The sequence below is a fragment of the Poecilia reticulata genome, linkage group LG7 (assembly GCF_000633615.1).
Source record: "Poecilia reticulata strain Guanapo linkage group LG7, Guppy_female_1.0+MT, whole genome shotgun sequence".
NCBI lineage: Eukaryota > Metazoa > Chordata > Actinopteri > Cyprinodontiformes > Poeciliidae > Poecilia > Poecilia reticulata.
Genome location: NC_024337.1, coordinates 19,979,160 through 19,992,630, shown reverse-complemented (window position 1 = coordinate 19,992,630; position 13,471 = coordinate 19,979,160). Strand labels below are relative to the sequence as shown.

The following is a 13,471-nucleotide window of genomic DNA, read 5'->3' as shown; positions in this document are numbered from 1 at the left end:
GATACAAGAGAAAACTCAGGTTTCTAAGAAAATGGCTGCTTATCAATTAATCTTTAACTTAAAATAATTGTAATAAAGTACTTCCTTGGGGTTCCTGCTATGTCATAAAGTCTGACTTTAATATAAAGCATCTATTATTTGTGCTGAGCGTTTATGGTGACCTGGGTAATGTGGCAGCAATCACTGTTTGGGGTTGGTCAGCAGTAAATACCTCTTCTTCAGCACTGTGGAGGAAATATTAATCTCTCAAAGGTGTTCATAAGTTCATCACTGCTGCTGATGGTGGCAGGAGGAAATTTAATTTCCTGTTTATTGTCTAATTCTGCTCATCCCAATGTTTAGCATTCTATTTTTTTTTTTACTTAAACAAAAGCTTGTGACTTGGTAAGTCAAAGGAGTGTATAATGGGAGCGGAGAGAACAAAGAGGAGGGCAAAGAAGCGATGTAGAGGAGGAGAGAGAGAGAGAACGAAGACGAGAGATGAAAGCATAATGAGCATCGTCATGCCCATGGGAGAGGATGAGAGGAGTTTGCTGTGCAGGAAAAGTGATGAAGGGTAAATGCAGAAAACTGTCAAAGACCTTTGGCAGAGAGGGGAAAGAAAAGCCAGGATAAACACCATCACCAAGAGCTGGCACACATTTTCTCGCTCGGCACACAACGACAGTTTCGGAAGCCAGACTGCGAAGAGCAGCTGCGCTGACCCAAAGCCGCTGGGCGATGTGGGTGGTGGCTGCGCTTCACATCTGTCGCCTCAGGCCCTAAAAACCCAGAGGAGATGCAAGCCTTAAGAATATTTTTGCCAAATGAGATATGAGACACCCTCCTCCTGCTTGGCTCTGTTCCAGCTCCCCAGATTGCCGAAGCTGTCAGAGAAATCTGAGCTCAGTGTCCCCTGCAGGGTTACTCCTTAAGAATTCAAGATCATCAGTACACAAACTCTCCAGCAGTCAAATAATTAATTAGACACTCCGAATGTGTGTACTGTACAACAGCAATCCTACGGCCCAATAAAACATTCAGTGCCACTGAAATCCACTTCTGCAGTCAGTGCATAGTCCTGCTGAATATTTTCCAGACACTTCATACGTTCCACATTGAAACTGGGTCAGTTCATACCAAGCCATTGTAAGAATCAACTCCCTGAAGGTAGCATGAGAAAATACATCATTACCAAAAGGCCTTCAGTTGGTTACATGCATACAGCACCAGGCACATTTATTGGTACCGCTAGTAAAGATGTGTAAAAACCCGCAAAACTTATGCCTACTTAGGAACCTACAATAGTAATATACAACTTTCCCCCCTCCTGGGGAACAAATATGAAGTATTGCAGAGGCCCGTTTCTTTTTGTCGCCGGCCTCTAGGCATCAGGAGAAACCACATTTATCTTGTCAACACTAATGGTCAGCAGGACAGCAATGGAGACGAAATGAAATCTCCAAAGTCCACTTTTAGGGAACTGTAGTAAACATTGGTCTCTTGTTACCAAGTCTTCATAGCAACAAATTAAACACCAACTACAAGCTAACTGGTTGTTTTTGTCCTGTTTTATACTATCACAAATGTAATAATGTTCTTTTTTTAACTTGAACGTAACTGGAACTGCTATGGGTAGATTAAGATTTTCTTTAACAAACAGTTCAGAGGTTTGATGTGAAACTAAGACTGAAAATATGGAAAAGCAGCTCATTCTGCTATGACCTGTCAAAATTCAAGCTCAGTTTCTCCTGAGTTCTGGTTTTTATATTTTAAGTTGCTGCTATGTTTTGTTATTCTCCGTGTTTCTTTCATGCTTTAATGTTTAGTTATAGTTTTAATAATTCTTTATGTCTATTTTAGTCAAGTATTTTTGATCTTTCTGTCCCGGTAATAATCCTCAGCTGTATTTATACCCCTGACTTGTGTTCAGCTATTGTCAAATCCGTTTTAAACCCCTCGTCTTACTTTTATTCAGATTTTCTCTCCTTAGGACATCTTTCAATCATTTGGCTCTTTCTTTCATGTCAACATTTGAACTATTCTTACGTTTAAGGCTGGAGGAGGCTCTGTGATGCTGTGGGCCTGTTTCTCCTCCACGAGCACCGTAAACTAATCTATAAACTGTAAATGTGAGCTGGATAATCCAGAACTTACGGTCACATCGAGGCAGAAAGTGTTCACCTCTAGATTTCTCTAAAACTCTTTAAACACTTGTGTTTAAGGAGTGGAGACATATAACCAAAATTTAAACAATTTAAAGTGGGCAGAATCATCCTTAAAGTTTTGCATGTCTGACTTCTAAACACATCTCCAGCCATGAAATATAAAAATCCAGAGCTTCCCAAGGCTGCCTCCTCTCTTTTTTTGACATATCTCTCATTTTGTCTGCAGCATCTCCAAATGCATGTTTCTTACTTGAGACATGACAGCTGCAATCAGAGTACAGAAATTAGAAGGCAACTGTCACTTCGGCAGCACGGCGGGAGCTCACAAACGCACATCTATTCCCGGGGTACAGCTGTCAGATTCCTTGACAAACAAAAAAGGGCCAGGCATTAGACCAAGAGAAGCTCTTGTCAGAGTGGGACTCTCTCTTGGTTCCCCTATGCTGGAGTTCACTGGTGAGTGTGTTGTAAAATGAGTACAGTTTGCTGTCAACACCCGAAATACCTCAGAGTCCAATTAGCCGTGATGATTCTCCTCAAACGCTGAGGAGCTCAGGAGGGGCGCTGGGGGCTCCTGATAACTCTCCTGCAACTGGCAAAGCATTTATCCAGTCCTCGGAGAGCAGCTCGGAGCAAAAGGACTTCACAAATGATTCCGATTGCTCTGAGCTTTCAAAATATTTTCACTTTATGTACTTATTTCTATTTATCTAAGAAGTTAGCTTAGTGTGTAAAATCCCCCTACCCTTTCAGAAAAAGCAACTTGATCAGGTGGGAGCCTTTCTGCAGGAGTCTCACAATCACAGCAGTGATGGGCGGGCCTGTCACAATAACAAATGTAGCTGGAGGACAAATTGTCCCAATAATTATGCAAGCTTCCCCTTTTAAAGACCAATAAACATTAAAGAAACACTTGTAACATCTGCATCTTTTAATACATTTATAATGTTGTGTAAAAATGCTTCAGTGGTTAATGAAAAATCTTTTAAAATCTGATTAACTGATTAATGGTCAGAATAATCAATTGATAAAATCAATTAGCAAAATGATCCTAAGGTACAGCCCTACTTTAAAACCGCTAACCCATGCTGCAACATGGTAGTGGAAGCATTATCCTGTGGGGATACATTTTTAGTCGGGGCTTAATGGGAAGATGAAACTGGACTAAATTCTGGAAAACACTTGTAGAAAACCTCCCAGAGGCTGCAAAAGATTAGAAAATGCTCACAACAGAAGAACAACCCTAAACCTACAACCAGAGCTAATTTACTAGAATGGCCCAGTCAAAGTCCAGACCAAACATGGCAACACTTAAAAATTCACATTCAGTGAACTTGAGATATTCTGCAAAGAACAATGGACCAAAGTTTCATTCTCCAATAAATCTGAAAAACTTATCACAATGTAAGCGTTTCATATCAGTCGATATTGATAATTATTGATTAGTTTTTGGGGTTTTAAATATCTTAAATATTCCCAGACTGGTGGAATTATCCACATTTTTCACTCCAAGATGTTTTTTTAATTTCTAAGCAGTTATGAAGCACGGTGACAAAATCTTAAACTGTTGCTGCGCAAGTTACACAACAGGTTGTTGCTAGGTAACCACAGAATGAGTGAGTGAGTGAGTGAGTGAGTGAGTGAGTGAGTGAGTGAGTGAGTGAGTGAGTGAGTGAGTGAGTGAGTGAGTGAGTGAGTGAGTGAGTGAGTNTGAGTGAGTGAGTGAGTGAGTGAGTGAGTGAGTGAGTGAGTGAGTGAGTGAGTGAGTGAGTGAGTGAGTGAGTGAGTGAGTGAGTGAGTGAGTGAGTGAGTTGTTGCTAAGTAACCAAAGAGTGAGTGAGTTAGTTGATTCCAAAAACCACAAAAAGAGCATTTCCAGTCTTTCGTTGTTGATGTTTCCGATCTTACCTGGTTCCAGCTCGTTTCTTGTCTTGCTGGCTTCATCAACAATCTCTCAATCTTTTCACCAAGAACCTCAGAGGCAGAGACATGCTCCCTGGTCGCCCACTGCGGCTCAATTATCTCCGGCTGGAAACCCTCCAGCTTTCTCTGTTCAGAGTCATCCAGACCTCACACTCCGTTTCCCCCCAATGATTCCCTGAACCTTTCTAGAACACAAATCTTTGCTTCATGTCATCTTCATCAACCAGTCTGGATCTCCACCCCTCTGTCACGTCAACCTTCAAACCTGGAACCACAAACCTGCTCCAACATTTATCCTCCTAAAATCCCTTGTCATTCTAAAATCTCCTCTCATCCTCAGATTTCGCTGAAATACGAACTCAGAGCTTCTCTGATTTGCACGTTCGTGATTTTAACTCATTTAATTATTCATTTTGAGGCCCATTTGTGATTCTCCATGTGGGTCAGGAAACTGTAATTGCAACAAAAAATGATTCTACACACTCTTCGCACAGAAAGGTCAAATACAGATGTACAAATATAAAATAAAAATATTAAAATAAATTCACAAAATGTAAAAAATTATTCCTGTTGTGAGGAACGCTCTCTTTTCCAGCCAGTTTATAAATTACACAACGCTGTCACTTTAACTGATGAAGCTATTATGTTGCACATCTGGTTTGGGTCTTGTAAAATTACAAAACTCTTACCAAACAGAACATGAAATTAAAAAGGTACCAGATTTAATATGTCTTTTATCAGATTCTGTCCCAAAACAAACACAAACGTGTCCAACATGGCCGCCGACTCTCCCTGCTTACCACGTCATCCTCGTGCCTCACTCACACTTCTGAATCTGACAGCTCAGCACTCTTTTCTGTCAAAGTCAGTGGGACGTTTTAGTGTATTAATGACTGAGATTTACAGGTTGGTAAATTTGGCAGCAGCTCAGTTTTTGAGTGCATTCATTAAAAGGAAAACATCCACTCCGATTTTAATTAAACTCGAGCTATATTTCCAAAAAAATATTCTTAAACCTGTCAAGTTCAAACAATGACGGTGTAATTCTCCTCTGCAGGGACTCCACTTATCAACTGCAGCTAAAATATAATACATAAACCTCTTTTTTTAATATATTAAAGAGCGTTTATACTCTTTATTTCAGTATTTGTTTAAAAAAATTGTCTTGGAGACATTTTTACAGTCACTTTTTTTGTTTTTTTATCTTATTATAGAGCAGATCCCATTATATCACTGGGAGCTGATTCTGCACTCTTTTAACAAACAGCATGAGGCAGAGTCTTATCGCTCTCGTTTCTCGGTTTGATCTTTTCACAAAGACCAGCCAGTTGGGATATGGTTCTTTCTTTATTCATCAGGCACATTGCCGTGGAACGCCGTAAAGATTAACAATGCCTCGCATCAAAGGCGGCCTTCAAAGGAAGTGTGTTTTACAGTTTGGTGGATGTGATGTGATGTAGTTTAGAAAAGGATGATGAGAGGGAAGAAATCAAGACCTTAAACCTCTCCGGGGGCTGAGCACCTTTCCGCTGTCACTCTGTTCTCGCCAAATTTAATTTTCTCAGACCTTCCTTACAGCCTCTATTACATTTTGATAAAATGAAAAATAAAAAAAGGAAAGGAATGGGAGAATCATTCTTGGACTGATCCAACTGCGAGAAGCTGTCGTTATTTTCGATTTATTTGAAACACGGAGAGATCAGCGAGATGCTTCAGCAGGAATCAGAGGCGCGCCTCATGTTCCAGGCGTTCACGTCTCCACATTTCATATTTCAGCATCTGAAAGAGCCGAGGCAGAACTAATCAAATGTTGGAAAAGACGTGCCCATCGGTGCAGAGAAGTGATGCAACGGTCGGGTTAAGGAGACATGCTCTCTGCTCCGGCATCATTAAAGCGCCACACAACCACAAGCTTCCTCCTACGACTCAAAGGGACCGCTTGGTGGTGGAAATTATGCTTCCTGTTCTCACTTCAGGGGAAAACAAACTCATTAGAGGCCTTGATGTGATGCAACTTGAAGACAAGTTAAACGGTGGTCACAGTTTATGAAACTTTATTACTTATGTCTGGAAAAGCAGCAAGTAGGAACACCGAGTCGCATTAGACAGAAGAACAGAAAATCAGTGGACTTGCTCCAACATGCTAACTTCAGTTACAGTTCTCAACATTTCTTTATCACTAAGGTTTTATGTCAAAGCATGTGCAGCCCAGGTGTCAAACTCAAGGCCCATGGGCCAAATCCAGCACGCCACAGCTTTTTAAGTGGCCCTCTAGATTCAAGACTAGACACTAAGTGAGCTTAAATATTATTGTATTGTCAAAACTTTCTTACTTGTACTAAACAACTGCCTCAGCTTTAATTGATGTCAAATTGTAGTCCATGAGCTAAACAGTGAGAAATAAAAAGTCGCATTTACCGTCATAAATACGCTCAAATATCGCAAATATTTCCACTTTGACTTAAAAAGAATCACAACATCCAGGTGGGACTGAAAAGATGTTCAATAATATTATTTAATTTTAATAATTCATTGATATTTTAGCAGTTTGTGAACAGGTTTTATTAACACATTCTGGCACAACCAACCCTTTAAGAACATTCACAATCTTGATTTGGCCCAAAATGAAAATGAGTTTGATACCTTTGATGTACAAAAATTAATTTAAAAAAAAAGAAAAATGTTTCTGCAAAATAAAAAATTTCTCCCGTAATCATGGTTATAATTTTTATTTGTGTAATTCAGGTAGTTTTAATTGTGTTTGCTGGTTTTTATTAGTTGTTATTAATTAAATATAGTTTAGCTTTTATTAAAACTAATAAAACCTAACTAAAATTAAAACTAAAGTAAACTAAAGTAGTAGTTTTCATTTTCTTCATACTTTGGTTTTCGTTAGGTGCTGAAAACAAACAGGTTAAAAGAATTGTGTTGTGATTATATTTCCATCAATTAGGTAATGATTACTCAACAGAATACAACATTTCAACAAAAAATGTATTAAATTATTATTGAACAACCAAATGAAGTTTTTTTCTCTCAGCTTTTTGTGTCGCCATTTTGCAGACTAGCATAAGAACCGAGTATAAACGACCGTAATTTACCAGCAGCGTGATAAATAGATTCAGAAACACAAAATCGAAAGATATTATATCTAGAATTTAAATATATTTTAGTTAGTTTTATAAACACACAATATAGTTCCAGTTAGTAATAGTTTTCCTCCTTGAATTACTGTTTTTATTTATTTCAGTTTTCATTATTTTGTTAGTTTTAGTTAACTATAATCACCTTTCTCCTCATAAGCGAGTACATTTTGTCACATTACAACCGCACACTTTTATTTTATTGTTAATTAATAGAAGTAGCAGAGAGCTGGTAAGGATACGGAATAGGAAACTGTCCTGGTTGAGACTAGAAAGGACCCAAATGTAGAGAAAACTGTGGCTAAACAGAGTGCTTTAATAAAATAAGAGGAACTTACAGGGAAAACCGCAGGGACAGAAGGTGGATAGTAAACGGAAGAACCGAGCGATGAATAATGAAAAACCAGGAACCTAAATACTGAGGCAGGGTGGAAAATCACAAAGGAACCAGATGAACTAATCAGAGAACAAAGCAGGGAAATAAAGGAGGAGACTAATTTACGCAGAATGAGCTGAGATAAGACTTAAAGATCCACAAACTAAAAGCCAAACGGCCTGAAAATAATCTAAGATAAATCTAGATCCCTGTCTTTAACGTTATTGCTCTGCACCCTACATAACTTTTGACAAATGTTGATTTTTATCTTCTTACTTTTCCATAAATATGTGCTTTGTGGAGCTTATAATCAAACAAACTCTAAATTTCGGATATTTCTTCTTGGTAGGTTTACAACTGCGTAATATTGAGAAAATTCACTGAACAGACGTTTCCTGAGAATTAGTAATTTGTTGAATTTTGAAGGCCATTTTTTACACCAAATTTTATTTAGACGTGTCAGACAAAAGGAGGATGAAAACAAATGTAAAGCTAAGATATTTTTATTGGTAAAATACATTTTGTACTCTACTTTTAGTTGGTCTGTGACATACAAACCCAATACAACAGAATAAGTTTAGTGTGGATGTAATGTGTTGAAATCTAAGCAAAGTCAGTGGATAAAATCCAGTCAGAAAAAATAAGAAAACAGTAAGGACCTGTAATTTATATTAGATGTAATTAAGTCCACAGTGTAATTTTAGAGACTGTTTTCAAAGACTGGGAATTAAGAACGTCTTTAATAGCTACACAGCACCAGGTGAAAATGGGTGTTTTTGATTTTGGGTCATTTTGATGGTTAAAATGTTGGATTCAGTGTCTTAAACCAGCAGAAAGGCTGGAAGCACCAGCAGTGAACAAGAAGGAGGGAATACTCAGCAGCACCATAAGAGATAAAAGTTTTACCCCTTTCCCTACAGACGTGTACGTACAAAGAGTGAAAACAGAAACTATATCGTTAAAATGTAAGAGAAAAAGAAGGAAATACTAAAAATGATCTAAAGAACTAGATGCTTTAATGATAACCCTATTAAAAATTTAACCAAGTCCATGTTGACCAAATTTTTAAAAAGGAAGAGATCGCCTTGCCTGGTTTGTATTTCTTTTTAGAAACTTTGCAACCCAGGTTAATTATCATCGGGACTTTAGGGATTTTCTTTGTCATGGAGGTGAAGAAAATCATCTGCATTTCCAAACACGCTCACAATCTGCAGCACGTAAAATATAACCTTAATTCTGCTTTGTACAACTCCACACTATGCTGGTAAGTATCTGCACTTTCGTTCTGGCTCCAGTAGTTATCCCGGCGAAACATCTGTGTGGGCAGATGTTAATAATATATCTAATTAACACCGCTTCAGTTTTAGGGGCGGCACATAAATTACGCTGCCGAGGTGATGACTTACGCAGTCTAGTCTACGATCCGAGTTTAACCACCGTAATGTTTCTCGGTGACATTTCAGAGACTGGTTGGAGAGTTTTAACAGTCAGAACCTCATCATTCATCACAGACCTCCATTTTAAAGTAAACAACGCCGTGGTCGGCCTTCGCTGAAACATTTTCACGAGAAAAAACAACGGAAATACTGCAGCACCAATAGGCAGGGTCCACTAAACATGTTCGCACCAAAGTAAAATGAAATAACTCTGAGATAACAGAAATTTGGTTAGGATGTTCAGGAAAAGCGTAGGAATCACCCATGATCCAAAAGCAGCTGGAACAAGAGAGTGTTTTATATCACCAAGCACTGATTGTGTGTAAACAGAAATAAGATGGTAAAAGCAGAAATGGTAGCTCCATTAAAACAAAGTTTAATGATTAAAGGAGAAAAAATTATGTTTCAAAGAGGTGATGGTGAGGCTGTCAAACCCAAAATCACTGAACCAAGTAGCAAGGCGGTACTAGCATGATGCTGTGGGCTGTTTTAGTGTGTTGCACAGTGGGTGCAATGATTAATCAATAACTTCCTCCAGATTCTTCAGCTTCACTTCGAACCAACAGCAAAACAAAACAACATTTAACTTCTTAATCACCATCCATTATTTAATGGCCTGGTTCCGAAAACAACCAGTTCAAACGACAAGTTGATCAAACATCCAGGCACGATTATGTCAAATGTTTGATTAATACAAAAAGCAAATATTTAAAGGACATGACTATAAATTTCACTAATTTTATATTCCAACTTATTTGGTTACCTGATATGACAAAATTCATTAAATTTGTTAGCTGCGTAATGATGTCACCCTTTAAAAATAATGGCTTGAAAAGATTATAACCATTAAAATTAAAATGGCATTCATGACCACGACGAGGGGATGAAAACTTCTCACCATCTACTCCTACTTTGCTTTCAGTAGCAAACTTGCAACCTATTTAGTATTTTATGCTTTCTAATGGTCCAGGACCTGAATAGCATCTACGCACAGAAAAAACATGAAAGTTTAAACCTTTTGATGCTTCATCTTTTCTGTTTTCTGGCCTCTACTGACCAGTCTCATTTGCGTGGGATTTGGTTGGTTGTGAACATTGTGTGAAAAGCTAAAGAGGTTGAACAAAGAGGCTAACATGTAATGTGTGTGGAAAGAAAAAAAAAAAAGCGTTGGCTCTAATATTTGCAATCCAGCTTCCAAATATTTACTGGCAGCTCCTGACGGCCCTGATGTCGAGGGCTTACAGCCTTGCAATAAACCCAGAGGAGGAGAGAAACTCACCACTTTGAAGTGCTCCGGTCTGCACTCTGTGCCGTGGAAGTGGCAGGACAGCAGCATGTCGTTGAGGTTGTGGCCGGTGCGGTCGTAGAATTCCCGCATGTTGAAAGGTCTTGGTTTGAAGTTCTGGAAGTCGGTTTTGAGCTTCAGGCTCTCCAGAACACTCTCCTCCACCAGGTGTATGTCCCTGATCTCATACCTGGAGAAAGAGAGAGAGAAACAGAGACATACTTATGGGGGAATTTTTCTGCCGTAATCCAAGAGCACACATTTTCAGTCTGAAAGCAGGATTTCATGTCTTTTGTTCTCAAAACTTTTAAAACTATTACTTACATTTTTATTTTGAAAGCAGGACTTCATGTCTTTCGTCTCAAAACTTGTAATGCTTTTACTAAAATTCCGATTTTTTTGCCGCAGCCGTTCACGCTTCCAAATAAATGCGACCTGTATGTGTTCTGCAATGTGAACGGGCAAACGACCTGAAAGTGTCCCGCATGCGCAGTAGAAGGCGCAGTAACGTCAGCGTTCTCAGTGTTCTTCCAACCGCCATAAGAAGAAGAAGTGCTCAGTGTTTGCGGAAGTAAATATGGATGCTAACGGTGGAGCATAGCTTACATATTTAAAGTTGTTGTCCGACCGGAGCAGCATATTAACAACTTAATCCTCATTATAGTCCGTCATGGTTGGTGTTTTTCTTCCCGCTTGAGCGTATCAGGACGCAGAATGGCCTCAGCTTTCTGCCACATTTTACACTAAACATCCGCTAGCAGTGTGCTAATGATCGCTAACAGCTACTGATCTTAGGCAGGAGTTTGTTCACCCAACCAAATCCCTAAGTCCTGTGGGTGGCGCAGGTTGTTACAATCGATAGTAATCACACAGGCATACCCGCTAGAGAGAAACAAACGCACCCAGTACAACACTTTCATTCTATTGGCTGAGAGGTTGCCAGGCGACGGTGTATTTTTGTTCCAGAAGCAAGAAGAGAATGTTAAGTAAGAGAGTCTGAGAAGTTTTGAGTACAAGCATTACAAGTTTTGAGTAGAAAGACATGAAGTCCTGCTTTCAAAATAAAAATGTAAGCAACAGTATTAAAAGTTTTGAGAATAAAAGACATGGAATCCTGCTTTCAGACTGAAAATGTGTGCAGACCTGAAAATATGTGCTCTTATGGCAGAAAAATTCCCCCATAGATATTCACTTTTATTTTACATGCAAATTTAATGCCTTTTAATTTAGCATGGGGTGATGAGTCTGCAGAATCCTGAAATAGAACACTCACCTGCTTCTGAACAAAAAGTCAACCTCGATTTCATTTTTCACACCGTCCAGGAAGGTTTCTAAGTTTTGATCAGTGAACTTTCTCTCTGCTCAGCTGGGGCTTAAAATAATATTCCTGAATAAATCAAAAAGGACAGAAAACTGACTATAAAGCTCAACATGATGGTTTTTCTGTGGCGTTTCGCTGCCTCTCAAATGGACAGGCTTTGCCAGAGTGGAACAGTTTATTGAACGTTTCATAATAAAGTTCAGACACAGACCCATAAACCCAGCCATCCAATCACTGACAATGCAGCAGCTCTGGGCTATACACAGTTACTCAGCTGAAGCCTCACCTATCTGGACCCTAAAGAAAGATGTGTTTGGGTTTGACTGGTGGCTCCTAAATTTTGTCTGACTGGTTTGCTTTAGCCAGGAGACATTTAGTTAAACTTTAATGGTTCACCAAAATAACATGCTCAGAACTGAGTCTGGGTGAGTTATTAAAATCTGGAGTACGGTAAAGGGATTTTTTACTTTTTTTGGAAGTGATAAAATCAGCAGTAAATATCAGTGCAGCTGGAGGTTCAGACCATCAGACAAACAAACACCCTAGAGTCCATTTGGCGGAGCGTCTGGCTGCGCTCCGAACGCTAATTAAAGGCGAACAAATTGAGACGAACAGATTTGAAACATCTTGTTAATTTAATTCGGTGGTTCTTAGCACACAGGAGGAGCAAAGTGAAGGAATCAAATGTGTTGAGAGAACTTAGAAACAGCAGACTCAAAACGAAAACCAAAAAATATAAATCTTAACGTCTCTGACATATCGGCTCCTTTTATTGACAACTAACTAAATCACATCTTCAGAAGCAGAGCTTTGAGCCACTCCTGAGTTTTATTGAGCATGAACCCAAAACAAGCAGTTGCCAAGCAAGATTTAGCAGCCAAGTGTCTAATTACTAATGAACTCTTTGAATTTGGGCCTCATCAAATTAAAGCTGATTCTTGGCGCTGTAACACAGAGTCCTCTGTGTTAATCCCAAATGAAAGCGCTGCAGCACAGAGCCGGGGGTAGAAATGTTGTGCGACTGTGTGTGTACTTTATTCTGGACTAAAACCAGCTCTTCAGCCTAATTGGTCCACTGTGCTCAGTAGCTAGAAGTTGGATTTTTAGAGCAATAATGATTTCAGATTATTCCAAAGTAAAAAATATTGTTGTTGGAAACATATACAGCACTTAGACTGTATATGTTTTTTGTTGCTGTACGTTCATCTCACAGCAAGAGTTTTGGAGTACATTTATTCAATGTCTCATATTTATAAATAAATGTTTGTATCAAATTATTGTTACAACCTTATACAACCTCGTTTGGCAATAATACAGCACTTAAGACTTCAGTGATTTATAAACTAACATTAGTATTTTAAAGTCTGTTCTCTGAGCGTCAGTGAACCAGTAAGGACTTTAAAACTGAGGTGATTTGATCTATTTTCCTAGTTTTAGTGAGAACATGAGCAGCAGCGTTCTGGATCAGCTGCGGTTGACTGGTGAGGACACTGCTGCAGTAATCAACACGACTAAAGATAAATACATTGCCGAGTTTCTCCAGATTATCAGTCCTTTTAATCCTGAAACTGTTCTTCAGGCGACAGAAGGCCGGCTTTGTACCTGTCTTTATGTGTCTCTGAAGGTTCAGATCAGTTTCTTTAGGTCCAAAAATAATTACTTCAGTTTTGTTTCTACTGACCTGACAAAAGTTATGGTACGTCAGACTTATTAATTGCTATTGGTATTTATTGTTGTATGTTTATTATTCCATCCATCCATCCATTTTCTTCCGCTTATCCGGGGTCGGGTCGCGGGGGCAGCAGCTTCAGAAGGGAGGCCCAGACTTCCCTCTCCCCAG

At 39.0% G+C, this 13,471-nt stretch overlaps 1 protein-coding gene across 1 annotated transcript in view; it reads right to left on the bottom strand.

Annotated features, from left to right (window-relative positions):
* LOC103467631 (acid-sensing ion channel 1-like) overlaps positions 1-13,471 on the bottom strand; it is a 76,764-nt gene that overhangs the window by 54,954 nt on the left and 8,339 nt on the right. Inside the window, exon 2 of the mRNA XM_008414191.2 lies at positions 10,305-10,500. Coding sequence (XP_008412413.1) covers positions 10,305-10,500 — 196 coding nt within the window. The remainder of the gene's footprint in view (positions 1-10,304; positions 10,501-13,471) is intronic.